This window comes from Schistosoma mansoni, chromosome 3 (assembly GCF_000237925.1).
Source record: "Schistosoma mansoni strain Puerto Rico chromosome 3, complete genome".
Taxonomy (NCBI): Eukaryota; Metazoa; Platyhelminthes; class Trematoda; order Strigeidida; family Schistosomatidae; genus Schistosoma; species Schistosoma mansoni.
Window position 1 is genome coordinate 2,099,076 of NC_031497.1, and position 15,602 is coordinate 2,114,677.

Sequence of the window (15,602 nt, forward strand, 5' to 3'; positions counted from 1 at the left end):
TACAACCATCGTCAAGAAGGTACAAGTATTTATAAACAGTTGTTTACACAAAATACTCAACATTCACTGGCCAGATACTATCAGCAACAGCGTTTTATAGGAGAGGACAAACCAGCTTCCATCTGAATAGAGAATTAGGAAAAGACGTTGAAAGTGGATAGGACAAACATTACGGAAATCACCAAACTACATCACAAGGCGAGCCCTAATTTCAAATCCTGAAGGGAAGCGGAAAAGAGGAAGGCCAATGAACACATTACGTCGGGAAATAGAAGCAGATATGAAAAGGATGAATAACAACTGGAAAGAACTGGAAATGATTGCCCAGGACAGAGTTGGATGGAGAGTGCTGGTGGGCGGCCTATGCTCTTCCACGAGGGGTAACAGGCGTAAGTAAGTAAGTAAGTCCTTAGAGTCATATTTAAGTTTAATAAGAAGTGAGAAATACAATGATATATCATAGATAGTACTATTTCTTTTTCAAATTTTATTTAAAGGTTACAAAGTTTTTCTTCTTTATTTCAAATGAAGAAATACATAAATGATTCATTGAATTAATTAAATGTTCATTTTCCTAATAGACCACCATACATTCCACCACGTTTATATTGTGATCTATGATGATGATGAATAAATCTTGGATAGATATTATCATATTTATTCACTTCAGGTATTTCATCATTCATATAATATTCAGCTAATTGTCCATTTATAAATAGATTCTTTGTAATGAATACACAAAGGATGATGAATGTAAACATTGTCATTGAATGTATTTGCATCTTGAGATTCATATATTTATTATATATATAGATGTATATATGGTAATTCTGTAAAATAAATCAAGGATTATTATTATAATAAAAACAATAAAAAAATATATCAGAAGGGGGTTTTGTAGAGATATTAGTACTTTTAAGTAGTTGAGATTATGAGTCAATTGAAGCTAGACCATCATGGAAACCTATGTATCGAATTACTAAAATCTCCACAAAACCCCCTTCTGATAAAAATGATCACTAGTGAATGGCTCCATGAGGTATTTCATGGAGTTCTAGTGAGAAGCAGTAACTAGTGGAGTTTAAACAGGTCTGTTATGAGGTATCAACTCACTGAAGACAATGGTGAATGTTTGCCAAATTTTGTGGATTGGTTGAAGTTGGACATTAACACCATTTAATGCCGGCCAGATCAGTGGTCTATCGGTTAAGGGCTCTGGCTCAAGACTGATTTCTTTTGGGTCGGAATCTCGTGAGCCGGGATCGTGTATGCGCACTGCTGAGGAGTCCCACAATAGGATGAAACGGTCGTACAGTGCTTTCAGGTTTTCCATGGTGGTCTAGCTTTAATTGACTCATGATCTCAACTATATAAAATAGGTATATGTTTCAAATTAAACTTTTCCAATTTGTAAGAATCTCATATATCTTCATAAGAATGTTAGCCATAGAGATATTCGTTATTTTTCATCAGCTATTACAATTTCATAATGATAATAGTTGAATAAGATTTCTTTTCTTTTTTTCATTTTCCTTTTTCTCTTTATTTAAATTCTGATCAATCATAAACATCACTGATTTACATGTTCTTCAGTTAAAAATATTACATAATTGTATGTTGAAATAATCTTTAATTGAATAATTGAAACTAATAATTTAATATAATCTGACAAAAACTTATGACTTCGTTATATCCCTTAGAGATTTATGAATGGTAACTTTGAGGACTATTTATGGACCAATATGGTATGTATAATTCCTATTGTATGATTGTTAAGTAACTAATCTATTCATATTCGTGTTCCTCTTATCATAAGCTTTATTTTGACCTATAGACTATTATCATACGATTTAACATTTTTGAGTTATCCCCAGTCTATTGATAACTGTTCCCTTTATTCACAGCCACATTTGACTAAATCTTGTACAAATGTTATTTTCTATTTTATGGTATGATGTGGTCAGTTTGTTTGGTATATAAATCCAGTATGTTTGAGAATAATTATTCATATTGTAGAGGCTGTTATTGGTGTTCTGGACTTAACTGGCTGGGCTAGACAGAAAGCAGGATTGATAAGTACTCAAGACTGCCCATACGGCTTTTGTGTATCATTGCTCTGATAGATAATTCATTCCTCTCTGATTGACGGGGATCATCACGTCATATATAAACAGAGCACACATCACTCGATATAACAGACTCTGATTATGATAAATAAAATTTATATAATTCACAATTTGAATTATTGTTATAGTAAATGGTGAATTACGGTTAACTCGCTTACGACGTAACCATGGAGATTAGGAAAAGAAAATTATTGATTAAGACAGATTGATAACGTAAATATGTTCATTGAAAATCATTTCAAATTAATTTGTGAATGGGTAATGATTTATGTCATCCCATTACTTTCATATTTATTCTAATGTATGTTAATAAAATATTTATATAGTGAATAAATTACGTAACTTAAAAGAAGCAGACATTTCTATTTCAAAATCTACTTGACATCTATTATTCAATATAGTTAATATTCTATAAGGGAAATGATCTCTGCATAACTTTTACTATTAACCTTATGTAATATAATAAAACGAGACTATCACAAGGACGTTTTGTGGAGATTTTAGTAATTTTATATAGTTAAGATCATGAGTCAATTGAAACTAGACCACCGTGGAAAACCTGGAAGCACTGGATGGCTGTTTTTTCCAGTCTCGCGCCAGAGCACTTAACCGATAGACCAGCGGTGTTAATGTCTGAACTGGTAGGACTGGTAGGTTCTGGGTTCGAATCTCACGAGGCGGGATCGTGGATGCGCACTGCTGAAGAGTCTCACAATAGGTCGTCCAGTGTTTCCAGGTTTCCACGGAGATCCAGCTTCAATTGACTCATGATCTTAACTATATAAAACGAGAAGAATATATTTTAATGGCCAAGATAAAGACTTAGTTGTAATTAAAACTTTAACCTTTAAATATTCGTATTAATCAGATACATAACACCAACAAATTATTCAATAATTGTGTTGATCACAACTTGTAATATCAATAGCGGCTTGCTTGAACATTTGGGCTATCTGTTCCTGCTATCTGGATATTTCAACAAGTTATCTAATTTTGTTTGTTTTAACGCATCATTATGTCTATTATTCGCATAACCCACTCAGGTGAGTTCCTGACAAGTGTATAACCTTTCGTTGTACAAATTACAAAAGGCACAATCAGAGATATCATGGTTGCTGGAAATATGCATTGAAAAGGATGTACATTATTCCGATGTCGACTGACTGGACTGTTAACTTCCAAATGGCAATCGACGAAGAGTTAAGAAACGGAAACTTGTTGAAATAGATTGTTCTGAGAATTCTATATTTTACCAAAAATATAATATTGAATAAAGCTAATAATAATATAATGCTGATATGAAAACATATTGGTTACGTAGAAACCTTATAGTATGTGCTGAATAAACGTTTTTCATTATTCTATAAACTGTAAGCGTTATTGAAATACATTGACATTGATTTGTATTGATTTACAGAGTATATATTTTCATCTTCACCGTGAAATACTATGCTACTAGCTAACAGTATTTAACAGTCGGTTGGAATATACCTAGATAATATGTTCGAAACTTTACAGTTAAGTGTTTTAATACACATCAATAGCTTAATTTCATTATATATCAATCAGCTATCTAAACTGTTCTGAGTAAACATTTTGTCCATCAAAGTTCGAAACAATAGATCATGAGTATGTCACGAGTAAGCGTTCATCAAAACTTCTCTTCATAGATACAAATTTAGCTCAATAACTTAATTGACATACCCTTCTAATTTATTATTACACTTTTTGTACACTTGTCAAGATGAATCACTAAAAAAATTGATTTTACAATATAACAATCAACGACATACATTAACTGAATAATTAGAATATACACCTAAATTTTTAGTCGAAAATAATAAACAACAATTTAATAGTGAATACTGGAACATGAGTTTTATAAGGTGTCACACACGAGACCGACGGTCCTGGGTTCGAATCCCACTAGCTGAATGGTGAATATGCACTTCTGAAGATTCTCATACCATGACGAAATGGTCGTCCAGTGCTTCCAGGTTTTCCATGATGATCTAGCTTTAATTGACTCATTAGTTCAACTAATGAATTACTACAGTCTTCACAAAACTCACCTTTCTCAGAATACAATTATATAAAACAAATATTCATAAGTTGTTAAGACAACTAACTATTTCCAAATTTTATATAGTTGAGATCATGAATCAATTGAAATTAGACCACCATGGAAAACCTGGAAGCACTGGACGGCCAACTCGTCCTATTATGAGACTCCTTAGCAGTGCGCATCCACGATCCTCGGCTCACGAGATTACGATCCAAAAGATATCAGTCTCGCGCGCCTTTACTTAACCACTAGACCACTGATCTGACCGGCATTAAATGTTGTTAATGTCCAACTTCAACCAATCCACAAAATTTGGCAAACATTCACCATTGTCTTCAGTGAGTTGATACCTCATAACATACCTGGTTGAACTCCACTAGTTACTGCTTCTCACTAGAACTCCATGAAATACCTCATGGAGCCATTCACTAGTGATCATTTTTATCAGAAGGGGGTTTTGTGGAGATTTTTGTGGTTTTATATAGTTGAAATCATGCGTCAATTGAAGCTAGACCACCATGAAAAACCTGGAAGCACTGTACGATGGTTTCGTCCCATTGTGGGACTCCTCAACAATGCCGTCCAGTACTTCCAGGCTTTCCATGATGGTCTAGCTTCAATTGATTCATGATCTCAACTATATAAAATTACTAAAATCTTCACAAATTACCTATCCAAATTATTATATAACCAATATAGTCAATAAAAATAAAATAAACATCAAACCCCTTCTGAATAAAATCAATGAATAATAAATCAAATAACACGAATAAAAGAATCCAGTTGATAATAAACATTATATACAATATTGTATTACTTCATGAAATGAAATGTCCATTTATATTACTAATAAAATTAAATAGTAAGTAATATATTGAGATTATTATTAATTTCTTATAAAGGTTATACACACCATACACACTATAGAGATATATATCTATTTAATTTAAACTAAACTAGTTCAGATTATTTATGGTTATAAAATGAAATAAATACATATAGAAATCTCTTTTGATTAACATTAATCATTCTTCCTCCTTTTTCTTTTTTTTTTCCGAACCCACTTTACCGACTTTTATATTTGACCTATTTAGGTATTACATGATTAGGGAATGTTTATTGGTTGACCTTTCTATCGTCCTAAATATGTTTGAATTATATTTGAAGGTGTAAATTAATAAAGCTTTGAATGTAGTGGTAAACAAATTTTAACATTACCAACTTCCAGTTATTCACTTAATTACTTACATTTGTTACCTCTCATAGAGGAGCATAGGCTATCCAATAGCATTATTCATCAAACTCTGTCCTGGGCAATACTCCCCAGTTCTTTTCACTTGCTATTCATTCTTTTCATTTCTGTTTCCGATTCCCGACGTAGTGTGTTCTTCGGCATTCCGCTTGTTCGGTTCCCTTCAGAATTCCAGGTCTAATGATACAGTTTGGTGATTTCCGTAATGTATGCCCTATCTACTTCCATCGTACTTTTCTAATTCCCTCTCCAAATAGAAGTCTGCTTCCCTCTCTCCGAGTAGGCTGTTGCTGATAGTATCTGGTCAACTGATATTGAGTATCTTGAATAGACAATTCTTTATAAATATTTGTACCCTTTTGATGATGATTGTGGTAGTTCTCTAGATTTCAGCCCCGTACAGTAGATCTGTGTTGACGTTCGTATTGAAGATCGTGACTTCGATATTGTTTGACAGTTTTTTTGAGTTCCATATGTACTTCAACTGTATGAATGTGTCCATTTCTTTGCCAATCCTTGACTTTACGTCTGCATCAGATCCTCCTTATTCATCGATGAGGCTGTCCAGCTACGTGAATGTTTCCATATATTTCGGAGTTTCTCCATCAAGTGTGATTGTATGGTGTTCTCCGTATTGTATTTAACGATTTTGAATTTTTCTTTGCGTATGTTGAGGTCTACTGATGTAGAGGCTGCTGCTACACTAGTTGTTTTCATCTGCATTTGATCGTATGTATAGGATGGAAAGGCTAGGTCATCTGAGAATTCCAACTTCCAGTTACTTATAATTCAAAGAAAACGTTACTTAAACAAATTCATCAAAGATAGCCTAAACTTCAAACACCGTTTTCCTGGTAGACTACTCATCGGTAGAATATCGCCAACAGTCATTCCAAAACATGTGAATATAATTAAATCTTAATTAGAGAATTAATGCTAGTTACTAAAATATATAACTTAAACTTAAAAAGGCTGGGATCTTTGAGTGCCCTATTCTTCTTTGATATATGATTATTTACTTGGTTTTTCAATTGTCATATCATAACTTGCTATCGGTCTCAGTATGTGGAGTTTGGTATACATGTGCTAGATTCTCTAGTGGTATAGTTCTGTTTCATTATTATTCTTCCAGTTGAAAAATGATACCCACTTTTTTGAGCAGATCATTAGTTTAGACAAAATCAAGGTATCATCATACCAACGTTGACTTTTATCAGACAGTTTCATCCTATGAGTAATACCTAGTAGTTCAATTCTGAACCCCCTGATTCTTAAAACTTACAATTTTCTATACAATCACTATGTCTTATGATAAACATTCTTATTCTCAATGAAACTGAAATTCACCACGCACAAATCTAAACTCAATAACAATACCCATCAAACCAGTAGATATATTCAACTTTCCATGAGATAATTCTCACTAAGAATACTTCTGCTCTATATCTACTCACTAGACTTTATACGAAACGAAAATATGGAATCCCATACTGACGAACTCTCTCTCTCTCTCCCCTATATATATATATATATATATATACAGCTATTTATTGTTGTCAACGGTCCATAGATAAAAATAGTTAATCACTAACGTAATAAACGAATGTCATGCGGCCTGCTTAAACATCTGGGCTACCTGTTCCTGTCATCTATATATTTCAACAAGTTATCTAATTTTGTTTGTTTTAATACACCATTAAGGCTATTAATCTCACAACTTATTCAAGTGTGTTTCTGAAAAGTGTACAACCTTTCGTTGTTTAGGTTACAAAAGGCCTAGCCAGAGGTATCGTAGTTACTGGCAATATGCAGCGAAGAAATTGTACATTATTCCGATGTTGATTAACTGGACTGAAAACTTCTAAGCGGCAATTACTCAATATTTATGATTAGGATCGACGGAGAAATAAGAAACGGAAACTTGTAGAAATACTTTTTGCTGAGAATTCTATATTGTACCAAAGATATAATATTGAATAAAGCTAATACTCCTACTACTTAAATAATAATAATAATAATAATTTATTGAATATCTAATCTAGAAAACGAATAATGTAAACTTAACAACGTGTCTAACTCACTTGTTACTAAGTGATTACTAAATCAGGTTTATTTATTAGATAAATTCACTTAAAAGAGTTCACCCTATTTATCCTAATTCATTCCCTACTTCATTATTTTCTTATTGGTTAAAGTTCATCATGAATAAAATAACAGTAATAATACTCAAACAATATAGTTCTCAATGTATATAAAATAGATTGAAGATTTAAACGGTGTACCAATCATAATAATATTTTACAAAACAAACCATGGATGTCACTATTATGAATTAAAGTTCATTTGTGATATTTAGAATAGAATTATCCAGTTTTATTGGTAGACATTTCATTTTAATAGTTGAATTCATGAGTCCGTTAAAGCTAGACCAACATGGAAAACTTGGGAGCACTGAACAGCAGTTTCGTCCGAGTATAGGACCCCTCAGAAGTACGCATTCACGATCCCGTGTCGCGGGATTCGAACCCAGGACATATCGGTCTCGCACGCGAATGCTTAACCTTTAGACCACTGAGTTAGCCGGCACACAACATTTTTATTGTCTAACTTCAACCAATCCATTTTTTGAACAAAATTCTCCCGATATAAATTTGAAATAGTGTTTACTGCTGAAGTTATATATATATATATATCTTTATTCGAAACGGTTTAAATTACCCCGTTGGTGATACTGAGGGCCAGAATCCCGTCCAAGTTTTATTGACTTATCTGCATCCTATTAGAATGGCCTTCATACAGACATTTTGTTATAAATCTTTTATATAATTAATGGATAATTGTTCTCAGTAAAATCTATACCATTTAGTTTTATTTAGAACATTCAGCTTACCAGTTTCATGCAGGAAGAGATACGAGACCTTGACTACTCTAATAACCACAATTCATCTGTTTTAAATAAAACTACCTCCATATATTTTATAATTTTTTTCCTAAATTGTTCACTTCAATCGTAACATAAACATCTAAGAAAATGTTATCTTATTTAATTTTCTTACATTTATTTCCACCGAGTGCGAATTGGTATCGTCAGAAAGGCGTGCCTGTAAACTTCGGGAAACTGATACACCTTGACGGATTCGATCCCATGTCACCCAGTTTCACAGTCAGAGATGTTACCACTGAGCTATCTGGGCTACGACTGACCTCCTGTAGGACTGAGATGTATTTATAATTTGTTGATCACTGGCTGGTGATCAATATAATGTATGTCAGGTCCTTCTTAGTGTAAATCGAACCCTATCGACCAAGTTGATAATATACTTTGGAGGTTCTATTACGAAGATCTGTGTTACTGACTAAATAAATAAATGTCGCCAATGACCAAAATATATATTTGATAACTGAAATGACATTCGAGTAACAATCCACCAACTAAATAGGTTTTATCAGTATATTTTAAATACATAGTCCATAGACTAATCAGTATGTTCCAATAAATATTATGATTTTTCAAGTGACCTAAGTGACTGAAGCTTACTTTACCATATGTAAATACCAGGGAGAAATCAGGTTCAATATTTAATTTCATATACGGTATAACAAATAAATAACTAAATTCACTTGGTGTTGTTTAATTGTAACTTCTAACTGTTGTCTAGGACCGATCAGTCTCTTATCGACATATGTGCATACTGTGCAGGTTGCCTCGATATTGCTTCAATTCAAAAGCATTATATGCAAAGATGGATAGCGGCCAGCAGTGGAATCCACGACGCGCGTTTCATCCTATTTAGGACTCGTCAGATGGATGTAACTGCATCACAGAGTTGATATTCACTATGGAGCTCGAACCCAATACCGTTTGTTTCAAACACCATTGCGTTATCCACTTAGCTACTGAGTCTTGATAGTCACCTGCTTGTGCAATGGGATGAAGTTTGAATTCACATGACGCTGTTTCCTTGTATCTTCCCATCAATAACTATATTCTTAACAGAAAGGTAATATTCACCAAGCTGTTTTGTTTACTTTATAAAATATAAAATATGAGAATTCATGAATAATTTAGATTTAGTCTGTAAGAATATTATTCTAGGTTGATTGTCTATTGTGTGACAAACAGCGTTATCATATAAACAAAACGTTTTCCCATACACATACTTCAAACATAAATGAAAAGCAGTAATATTTAGATATTGATTCATCAAACTGAAGCACTTATAGGTAATTTATCACCTACAAATATTTCGCCAAATCATCAGTCTATCAATCATTTTCGGCAATGTGACTTAAGTATTTGTTTCCCTGCACACTTCAATAAATAAATACTTTGCAGATTTAATTTGCAAGACATCACACATTTCGAAAAAAAGCAAATATATATTTAGCAGATCCACATATCTGGTTAGTGTTTTCTACAGAATGGGGTCGCTGACACCATGCCCCAACCCTCCTCCTTTATCCTGGCTTAGGACCGGCAGTAGCCTCAGAGGGACTCCAGGCGGAGTGGATAAGGCACACATTGAGGAAAGCACTCAACTGAATCAAAGGCAAACGCTTACTTGGAATCTTCAAGGCCAAAAGAGACGACAAGGACTGAAGAACACATTACGCCTAGAAAAAGAGACAGATATGAGAAGAATGAACAAAGATTGGACAGAGCTAGGAAGGAAGGCCCAAGACAGAGTTGCTTGGAGAATGCTTGCCGGCAGCCTATGCTCTATCGGGGGTAAAAGGCGTAAGTAAGTATGTAAGATTTACATATCTAAGCAAGATAAACGTGGTTAATTTACCGGTACAAAATCAACTCTCATCAAATAACCAAAGAAAATTACAGACTAAATCAGTTACTAATTTCACCAAGGTAATAAATGATTGTAAGTTTCAATGATAAAATGCTTTCCATGACAGAACATCAATCTTCTTCTTGAATAATATTGATAATGTAATAGGCACATACACAGTTCGGAAATTGTTTTTGTGTGGTGCTATTTTTAATACATAAAAAACCAAAAAAATTTACATATATATATATATATATATATATATTCGATTCATTTCCTAAGAATTAATGACTGTTTACTTGTAAGATACTGTTTAGTTTGTGAGCTATCGCGCATCCAACGGTGTAAAGGTCTAACTTCAACCAATCCACGAAATTAAACCAAACGTTCACCATTGTCTTCAGTGAGTTACTATATCACAACAGACCCGGTTGAACCCAATTGGTCACGGCTTCTCTTTAGAACACTAAGAAATACTTCTCGAACCCATTCACTAGCAAAAATATGATGATTACTATCCATTTGTTCATTTGTTTATTTGAACACATAAATATTCGTACAAAGGGGCAACAGATACATATGCGCCACATAAAAATATGTCATTTCATTTAATCGTATGAAGGCTATGATAATGCCCGGGTGCTCAGACCGAAGCAGGTGGTTTTCATAGGGGGCCACATCCCGAGTCTTTGATCTAACGGTCTGATCCACAAGGCAGTGGAGCATCGTAAGGAGACGCAGTCCCATGGTAGCCAGTGACCAACAATTGGTTCGTGAGTCATTTGTTCTCTCAGGATACTGGAGCCATTGTGTACCATTGGTTTGGAATCAGGGTTTTCCAACACGGTTAAAGCACCGGATATTCGCTTTTCGTCCTCTCAATTTCGTAAACAACAGTAATGCCATGAGAAGGCAGTGAGTAGGATTTCCCTGATAGAGGCTATATACGCGTAGCCATGTGAGAGCATTTCGAGAGAGAGAGCGGACTCTCCCCACTCTTGGACGTAGGGAGAAACTAATTAACTTTACCATAAGATTGGTTTGTACTTGTTTGTATCATTTCAAGTGCTTTAAACATATATGCAGCTAATAAGCTTGATTGATTTGAGACACTTCAATTATTATAAAGTGGATATAAAACTAGTAACTAAATGAAATTATTATTGAAAATAAGATAATTATGTAATTATACAACTTGTAGAAAGAAGACACGAGAAGACAGTTATCAGGACTTCCCTGACAAATGCTTTATACGCGTGGCCATGTGAGAGCATTTCGAGAGGGAGAGCGGACTCTCCCCACTCTCGACCGTACCAGGGTATTCGGGGGGATTAATTTTTTTATCTATAATTGACTCATGAACTCAACTATTAAATTACTATAATCTTTATAAAATCTCTCTGATTATAATCTTAAAATTTTCATATTCATACGTAATACAATCTAATTAAATGTATAAAACTAAACCAAACATCAGTAGAATATAATTATCTTTCAAATCTTACTATATACATATATATGAATAATTAATTATGATATACAATAATAATAATTAAACGAATAATTAAATTCATCTATTTCATCAAAGTAATTGATCTCACATAGTAGACAAATAGTAATAATGAAACATTCTATGAACAGAATAATAAAAATATAATTACATCATAATAGAAAGTAATAAAGAAAAAAGGAAAAGAAAAGAAAAAAAAGAAAAAACTAATGAAATTTTCATATGGAACTTAATAAAGTGAAAGAAAAATCAACTATATGGAATAATCAGAAGGGGTTTTGTGGAGATTTTTAGTATTTTCATAGTTGAAAGCCTGAGTCATTTGAAGCTAGACAACCAAGGAAAACCTGGGAGCACTGGACGGCCGTTTCGTTCCGTTGTGAGACTCCTCAGCAGTGCGCATCCACGATCTCGCCTCGCGAGAGATTCGAACCCTACCAGTCTCGCGCCAGAGCACTTAACCGATAGATCACTGCGCTGGCGTCCGATAGTTTTAATGTCTAAATTCAACTAATCCACGAAGTTGAGCAACTTTAATATGTGGAATAATATAATTTTTTATAATTAAGAAAAGAATTAATTGTTTGTGACTTTATTTACGACTCTATTTATAAATTGAACTACTTGTATAGTTTAGTATCATAAACCTTTTCTTCAGAATGTCCTTTCTTCCATTTTGTCTTATATTTGTAACAATGAATAATTATCAATCTGTACAACTTGTTGACATAATACTTGCGATGCTTCAAAAGATGTTAATCATGATAGAGTTTGTTATAACTTGTGGCCGAGTGGATGCCTTGTTAACGTATGATGTGATATGACCGCCAATTAGAGAGCAGAGAATTATCGATTGAAACAGTGACACACGGAAACCGTACGAGTAGTCTACAGTACTTGTCGGTACTGCTTCTGCCTAGTCTAGTCAGCTAAGTCCATAACAGCCTCTGCGGTATGAACCATTGTATTTCAAACATACTGAGTTTATATATCAATCAAACTGACCACATCATACCATAAAGTAGAAAATAACATCTGTACAAAATTTAGCTAAATGTGGCTGCGAATGTGGGGAACAGTAATCAATAGACTGGGTATAATTCATGAACGGTAAAATCGTATAATAATAGTTTATAGTTCAAAATAAAGCTCATGATAAGGGGAACATGAATATGAATAGTTTAGTTATTTAGCCATTATACGACAAAAAACTATATGCATAATATCGGCCCATAAATGGATCCCAAAGTTACTATTCACTATTGTTATCAAGACATAACAGAGTTGAAATGAGTTCAATAGTGTCTAAAATGGTACAAATACCATCAGTGGTTAAATGTTTACATCATAGACTGATCTTAGCTAGACAAACAGTAAAAAGCAGTAAGGATTGAACAGATTTTTTGTTTTAATATGGGATTCTTTGAAAGTGTTCACCCACAATAACATCAAGTATTGAACTCAGGACCTATAGTCTCAAACTCACAAGTTTCCAGTGAGAAGCTGTAACTAGTGAGGACTAACTATTACAGGTGTGAGACAGTTGTACATTGCATACAATAACGAATGATAAAGCAATATCGAAAATTAATTGAAGTTATACTTGTAAACTATTTGTGTCCTACTAAATGATCGAAAATCTAACCGCTCGTCGTCAAATCCAAATGTTCTATATTCGAACCTGTGTGAGATCCCATACTAGAGTAAAACAACTAACTAACATTCGTTCTTCATATGGACTATGAGATCAAAACTAAGGACAATTAAGGATAGTTCTTATTTAACTATATTTACGACCAGCTACCTACACTCAAAAATGATATCCACTAAGCAAAAATATTTTTTATTGTTCAAAGTGGTATAATCCTCAACATCAAGTAAAGAAAAGTTGGCATAATTAATAACATCAAAATCTGTTACTCCATATAAAAAGTAACTTTAAACGAATGATCGTTGATGGAAACAATTCGGCATGACATTATATATCTAGACGGAACGATCTTCTAGTGATTTTTGATTTCTAGTCGTTAATTGATAAGATCAAACTGTTAGGTTAACTCGAACATATTAATTACTTTTCTATTATTGGATCTATCCTAACTAAGGATAAGTTTGTATTAATTGCAACTAGACATATCTGTACTAGTATAATATGAAAGATTGTAATAAATAATACAAGTGAAATTTATACATATTACTTCATAATACGATAATCTAATTTAATAATCTTATTATTAGTTATATAATATATCCTTGTGGGTCAGGGTAATTTTGTATTGGTTTTCAGGAGAACCAAACATCATTCTGACTTTCATATGACAACCCAAACAGTACAGCCCAACCTCGTTTAACAGGAGAGCCAGACACCACCCTCTAGCTTAAACCGAACAGTACAACTCGATCTTATAATCTATTTAATAATAATTTTTTTGAAATACCCCACGATGGCATATCATTGAGTTCCTGGATGAATTTATAAGCTTTATAATTACTATTTATTTATCTAAACATAAAAAAGGAAAAAGTATTTTTATATAGTTGAGATCATGAGTCAATTGAAACTATACCACCATGGAAAACCTGGAAGCACTGGACGGCCAACTCGTCCTATTATGAGACTCCTCAGCAGTGTGCATCCACGACCCCGTCCTGCGAGATTCGAACCCAGGACCTACCAGTCTCGTACCAGAGCACTTAATCGATAGACCACTGATCTGTCCGGCATCCAAGGGTGTTAATGTCTAACTTCAACCAATCCATGAAATTGAGCAAACATTCACCAATGTCTTCAGTGAGTTGAGACTGGCAGGTCCTGGGTTCGAATCTCGCGAGAAGAGGTCGTGGATGCGCACTGCCGAGGAGTTCCACAATAGGACGAAACGGTCGTTCAGTGCTTTCATGTTTTCCATGATGGTCTAGCTTCAATCGACTCATGATCTTAACTATATAAAATTATTAAAATCTCCACAAAACCCCCTTCTGAAAAAGTATTTATTAGAAATGAACTAATCCAATGAATTATAAACGGGACATATAACATAGACTTGAATTATGTCATACTGCATGTAAATTAATTGAAGCATAATGATTACTTTCTATTCATTCTTAAGCAATATTATTCATTAAATAAATTCATACTAACAATCTCTTTAGGAACTAAGTTAGTATCTTTATTTTATTATGTCAAATAATAATATACAACTACATTGTTCAACATCCACCCCCTTTCCCATTTTACTATTTCATATGGTTACTTGAACTCATTGTTCTTTTTTTTTCTAAATATCATGAATATTGTTGTAACTAAGTTTAATCTACAATAAATTTCTTTCTACAAGTTGTATAATTACATAATTATCTTATTTTCAATAATAATTTCATTTAGTTACTAGTTTTACACTCACTTTATAATAATTGAAGTGTTTCAAATCAATCAAGCTTATTAGCTGCATATATGTTTAAAGCACTTGAAATGATACAAACAAGTACAAACCAATCTTATGGTAAAGTTAATTAGTTTCTCCCTACGGCCAAGAGAGGGGAGATTCTGCTCTCTCTCTCGAAATGCTCTCACATGGACACGCCTATATAGCCTCTGCCATGGAAGTCCTACTTACTGCTTTCTCTCAACGGGGATGTTGTTTGCGAAATTGAGAGGACGAAAAGCGAATATCCGGTGCTTTAACCGTGTTGGTGGATACGGTGAGTCCACCTAGGAAAATTGGGAAACACTGATTCCAAAACAATCGTGCACATTGGCTCCAGTATTCGAAGGGAACAAATGGCGTATGAATCAATTGTTGGTCACTGGCTACCATGGGACTGCGTCTCCTTACGATACTCCACTGCCTTGTGGATCAGACCG

At 33.6% G+C, this 15,602-nt stretch overlaps 1 protein-coding gene across 1 annotated transcript; it reads right to left on the bottom strand.

Moving 5' to 3' along the window:
• Positions 1-566: 566 nt before the first annotated feature.
• On the bottom strand, positions 567-794 carry Smp_192780 (hypothetical protein; the record flags this gene model as incomplete). Its single annotated transcript, XM_018798869.1, has 1 exon — positions 567-794. The coding sequence occupies one exon, from the start codon at positions 792-794 to the stop codon at positions 567-569; it is 228 nt and encodes a 75-aa protein (XP_018650715.1).
• Positions 795-15,602: the final 14,808 nt, after the last annotated feature.